This window comes from Chrysochloris asiatica, unplaced genomic scaffold (assembly GCF_000296735.1).
Source record: "Chrysochloris asiatica unplaced genomic scaffold, ChrAsi1.0 scaffold00169, whole genome shotgun sequence".
NCBI classification, from domain to species: Eukaryota; Metazoa; Chordata; class Mammalia; order Afrosoricida; family Chrysochloridae; genus Chrysochloris; species Chrysochloris asiatica.
Window position 1 is genome coordinate 4,592,565 of NW_006408687.1, and position 5,582 is coordinate 4,598,146.

Sequence of the window (5,582 nt, forward strand, 5' to 3'; positions counted from 1 at the left end):
TTTTTTTTTTTTTTAAGTCTAAAAAGAAACACCAAAAAACTTTTACTGCATCTGTGGTGGCACTGTAGGAAAAGCACTGTACTAGTAACTGCAAGGTCAACAGTTCAAATCCACCAGCCATGCCACAGAGGAAAGATGAGGCTTTCTGCTTCTGCAAAGATTTACAGCCTTGGGAAACCCAATACAGAGTTGTTATGAGTCGGAATCAACTCAATGGCAGGGGGTAGTAGTAGTCTACCTTCTAGTTCATTGTGTAGTGATTGGGCTCTTAAAAGATTGCAATCAGCCATTCATGGCACAACAACTAATCTCTGTTCATCTGAAGGGAAATGTATAGCCTTAAATGTATACAGAGCAGCAAAGAAATTACTTTAGTTATTTTCAATAGTTGATTCTGAAACAATTGAACATTCACAAGAGAAAAAGAGTAAGACTTGATTCTACCTTTCACAATAATTATATCAATTCCAGGTGTGTTGAAATATAAATATGAAATGCAAAACTATTAAGCTTCTAGATGACAATATAGATGAGTATACTAAGGTCTAGGTAGGGAACAATTTCTTTAGCAGGATCTTAAAGACATCAACTATAAAGGAAAAGATGAACAAATCTGACAACATTGAAATTAGCAGCTTCAGTTTAGGAAAATAACACTATTAAGAAAGTGAAAAGAAAACTCAGAAGAAATTTGTAACCCATGTAATTAGCAAATAACTTCCAGTGAAGGGGTACTAATGAAGAGAGGACTTGAGGGTATTTCTGACGTGATTAAATGTTCTACTTATTAACCATATAGTAGATACACAGAAGTATTTACTTTTTGATAATTTATTGAGTTGTACAACAAAGATTTGTATTTTTGCTACGTATGGTATATTATATATAAAAATGATAAACATGTAATTTAAGACTTTTAGTGTGGCATTGTAGGATAAGCACTGGAACACAAAGTCGGTTCAAACTGCAAAGTCGGCAGTTCAAAATCACCAATTGCTCCTCAGAAACCCTATATACGGTCACTATGAGTCAGAACTGACTTCACAGCACTTAACAACAGCAGCAATGCAATTTTTTAAAGAACAGTAATTATGAATTAATTTTCACTAGATAAAGTTAGAAAAAAAAAGCAAAACAGTGACTTACCATAAAGGAAAGGGTTAGCATATGGTGTAAGCAAGTGTTTGGCGGAAATAGTTTCTTGTTTTTTGTTTTTTACTTTTTATTGTGAATTGAGTGAAGGCTTACAGAGCAGGTTATCAGTTTTATATTCAAATCCTATACTCTGCTTCATTACATGGTTGCAATCCCCTCCATACACCAACAGTTAACAGAATTCACCTCTTGTTCACTTTAACTACTGCACTCCTCCTTGTGTCTCCCACTACCTTCATCTTTCCTTTGCTAACCTCTCTCTTATTGTATACTGCCTGCCGTCACCCATGTTAACATGTTCTGTCCTCTACCCCGTGAATAATTTTTCCTCCCTCCAATAGTCATCACAGATTGTTTATCAAAAAACATTTTACATTTTCTCATACAATATTTGTCCTTTGTGATTGACTAATTTCACTCAGCATAATGTCCAAATTCAACCCTGTTGTGAGGTGCTTCAAAGTTTCATCACACACATTTTGTAGTATTTCATCTTCTATATGTACCAAAGTTTAACTATTCTTTTGTTGTCTCCCTCTTTTTGATATGTCTCTTATAGACAGCATAATGAAGGATCTTGTTTTCTTTATCCATTCTGCTCTTTATGTCTCTTGACTGGTATATTTAATCCATTTACATTTATTGTAATTATCAATAGGTATAAATTGATTACTGTTATTTTCCTATGTGTGTGTGTGTGGTGCTGCTGGATTCTTTGTTCCACATAATTTTCTAAGCTGAGTTCATTTTGTTTGTGAGTTTTCTTGTTTAGTTGACTTCATTACACATTGATATCTCTGGTTCCCTATTTTCAGTCTTGTCAATTTGCTTTACTTTAAATACTTCTGTATCTGGATTCATGGAGTATTGGTTTGGTGATGTGGGTTAATGAGCTAGACTGAAAAGTTGATTTGAACCATAAGGTCAGCAGTTCAAGCTCACCAGCTGCTCCTTGGAAACGCTATACAGGGTCACTATGGGTTGGAACCAACTCAATAGCACTTAACAACAACATATATGGATTCAGTTGTGGGTGGTGTTGTCATGTATAGTAATCTCAGGTTGTTGTCTGTTGTTGTGGATTTTCAGTCCCAAGAATGTTCTTTAGTGTTTTTTGTACAGTTGGTCTGTTGTTTCAAACCAACTTTGCAGTCCAGCACATTAACCCACAGTGCCCTACCAGGACCTCAAAGTTGGTCTGATTATTACAAATTCCTTTAACTTGTGTTTATCTTTAAATATCCTAATTTCAACAACATATTTGAGGGACAATTTTGCTGGGTATATGATTTTTGGTTGGAAATTTTTTTTCTTTCAGAGTTTTGTATATGTCGTCCCATTTCCTCCTTGCCTGTATGATTTCTGCTGAGAAATTAGAACTTAGTCTTATTGGTTCTCCTTTGTATGTAACTTTTCATTTTTCCCAAGCTAATCTCAGGATTCTCTGTCGCTGAGTTTGGAAAGTTTACTATGATAGTGTCTTGGTGATTTTTGTGGGGATCTATCCTATTTTGGGTTCATTCAGTTTCTTCTATGGTTATCTTCTGGTCTTACATGATTTTAGGGAAGCTTTCTTCCAATCCTTTGACAATTTTCTTAGGACTTTTTATTGTGTCTTCCTGTTCTGGAATTCAAACCACCCATAAATTATTTCTATTCATTGTATCTCATATAACTCAGGCCTTCTTTAGATTTTTTTTTTTTTTCATTCTTTTTTTTCTAATTGTTTTTCTAGCATACTAGCATTGAGGGATTTATGTTCAAGTTCACTAATTTGGGCTTACATTGCTTCAAATCTTCTCCTTTGCCTTTTTAATGTATTGTCAATTTCTAAAATCTCAGGACAAGTCTTCTGGATTTCTAATTCCAGGTTTTGTAATGTTTTAAAATTTGCACTTATTTTGTCTGTCTGTTCTTGTAGCATTTTCCTGAATTCTTCTAAAAAAATTTTCTGTGTTCACCTCTCTTTCCTTGATCTATCATTATGTTGTTGTTGTTGATAAATGCCGTCCACTTAGTTCCAACTCATAGTGACCCAGTATAAGGTTTTTGAGGACTGACTGTTGAGTTTGAACCACCAACCTGTGATTCAAACTAACCTGGCAGTCATGTACTTATCTTCTATCATCACCAGAAGTTCATCAGTACATTGAAGGCAACTAAATAGCATTCTCTTGAATTCTTTTTCAGTTAGTTCCATTACCTTTTTCCCTCAGAAATGTTTTCTGTCTCTGCATCTTGGTCATTTGTTAGAACCATTCTCTTTTGTTTCTTTGTACATGCTAAAATTGTCTGTTGTCTTCACGGCATTGTCAGGTTGTCATAATTGTCAAAACGAATAGGGCAGTCATTGGACCCAAAGGGGAGAAAGCTGAGGGGTTTCTGCAATTCAAGATGTTCACAAGGTGTTTGTGGAAGGGATGTGGCAGCAAGGTTCCTGACCCTAGTTCCTATTGACCTTGGTATTATCTATGTTCAGGGAATTCAGTCTGGAAGTAGTTCATGGGGGCCCTTGATGGAGCTGGTTTCAGTATCTGTTAGGACCACAGGGAATCTGAGAACAGTAGGACTGGTTAAATGCTGGTCTGGTAGCTCTACAGTTTTGTAAGTTTGGAGCTGAGGCTACCTGAATGTAGGCACTAAAGTAGCACACTAAAAGCAGCACTTCTGGCCCCCAACCCACACTGGTGTGGCTCCCAACCATGTGGCTCTGAACTCCTGAAGAGCAGAGTTTATGCTGGGGGTGGATGGGGCTGGGAGCTGGCCATACCTGTAGTCACCAGGAGCATGGGAAAAAAGAAGAAATCACATCTTTCCCCTCAATTGCACGAATCTGCTCTGCCAGGTCTCCTTCCACTGCCAAACTGCTCACAAGATGGTCAAGTCGAGTCTGGCCAGCCATTCACCAGTTAGTCTCCCTCTCTCACCATCCCTGCTCAGCCTCTCCTCCCAGCAAGCACTCCATCCACTTCTCTAACCTTTCTTCTGAAGTACAGGATGCCAGAATTTTCATCTGTGTCTATTTTATTTGGTCTCTTGTATCTTTGTTGTATAGGGTGCATGTAGTGTGTACGCTTAGTCTACCATCTTGCCAGAAGCCCCAATATTTTGTTTATTGAACTGGGTATTAGTTCCATGAATATCTGCTTAGCAATAATCCATTGAGTTCTGAGTATTATTTTGTACACTTTTTATATCTGGGTTATACTCCACAGCAAAGAAAAAAATTGAAATATAATACCCAAAATATAATACCTATTTAATGAAGCTCAGTGAAACTGATTAAATTTATTATATGATAGGATAAACTATCCAGAAGAGTGGACAGAGAGAAATAGAAGAAAAGAAAAACAGGCAAGAGGCGTGTTTAGCTTCATGGAGTCAAATCAACATAAAGCTGATTCCCAGAAGGTAGAGATCAATCATATCACCATTTCCCATTTCTCCATCACTTCTGATACCAGCTGCCCATATGACGAACACTCTCTCTCTGACCCTAACCACCCAGAACTACATCAGACCTTACAAATGAGGAGTACACAGTCCTTGGGTTTGTTAATCCACTGAAATGAATCTCAGGTTTCTTCTGGAAGGGGCTCCATGTGCCTTTTCCCTTTGCTGCTTTTGCTTTATATTTTCACTATAATAAATAATAGCCATGAGTACAACTCTATGTTGAGTACTGTAAGTCCTATTAAGGAATCACTGAACATGAGGATGGTCATTGGTGACTCCCAGCAGATATAAAGACAGATAGATACTTCTAAAATTATGTTAACTTTTTTTAAAACAAAGAATGAATATGCTTATATAATAATTTTATCCTTATTGCTAAAAAATTATTCATACCTTGCTATGAAAATGAAACAAATAAGAAAACTATTTTTAAAATCTAAAACCATGGTTTAATCTTGATCAAAAAACCACCCATTTTTACTTACCTTTAATAGCTTGATTTCTCGCATAGCAATTTTCTTAACCATTTTGTCATCATCACTTTCTAAGAACTTCTTGATGGCCACAATTCTTCCACTATCTTTATTCCTACATTTCATCACCTGTCCATAGCTCCCTTCTCCAACCAATCCTAGGTTCTCATATTTTTCCATTTTTAATTCAAAACCAGTAGGTAATTTTCTTACTGTGGAAACTAAAACATAGAATTAACAGTGCTAAGTATTAATTTCTTCTATCCTTCCAGCAAATTCTTTCCCACTTGTTTTCCATATTTAGAGCTACCAGTGTGTTGTTGATAGCTGCCCTGCGGGGACTCACAATATCTTATTTTCTTTTCACAATTAACTATATGTTCAAAATATGTATATACATTTAATAAAAAGCAAGGCAAAAGGAATTGAAATCATTAACTATAAACTTAAATTACTAAAGTTTATATTAATGGCATTCAATGTTTTCAATGCTCAAAT

The 5,582-nt window shown here is 36.0% G+C and overlaps 1 protein-coding gene across 1 annotated transcript in view; it reads right to left on the bottom strand.

The window, feature by feature from the left end:
- CDKL2 (cyclin-dependent kinase-like 2 (CDC2-related kinase)) overlaps nucleotides 1-5,264 on the bottom strand; it is a 92,611-nt gene extending 87,347 nt beyond the window's left edge. The window contains exon 1 of the mRNA XM_006871602.1: nucleotides 5,097-5,264. Coding sequence (XP_006871664.1) covers nucleotides 5,097-5,264 — 168 coding nt within the window. The remainder of the gene's footprint in view (nucleotides 1-5,096) is intronic.
- Nucleotides 5,265-5,582: the final 318 nt, after the last annotated feature.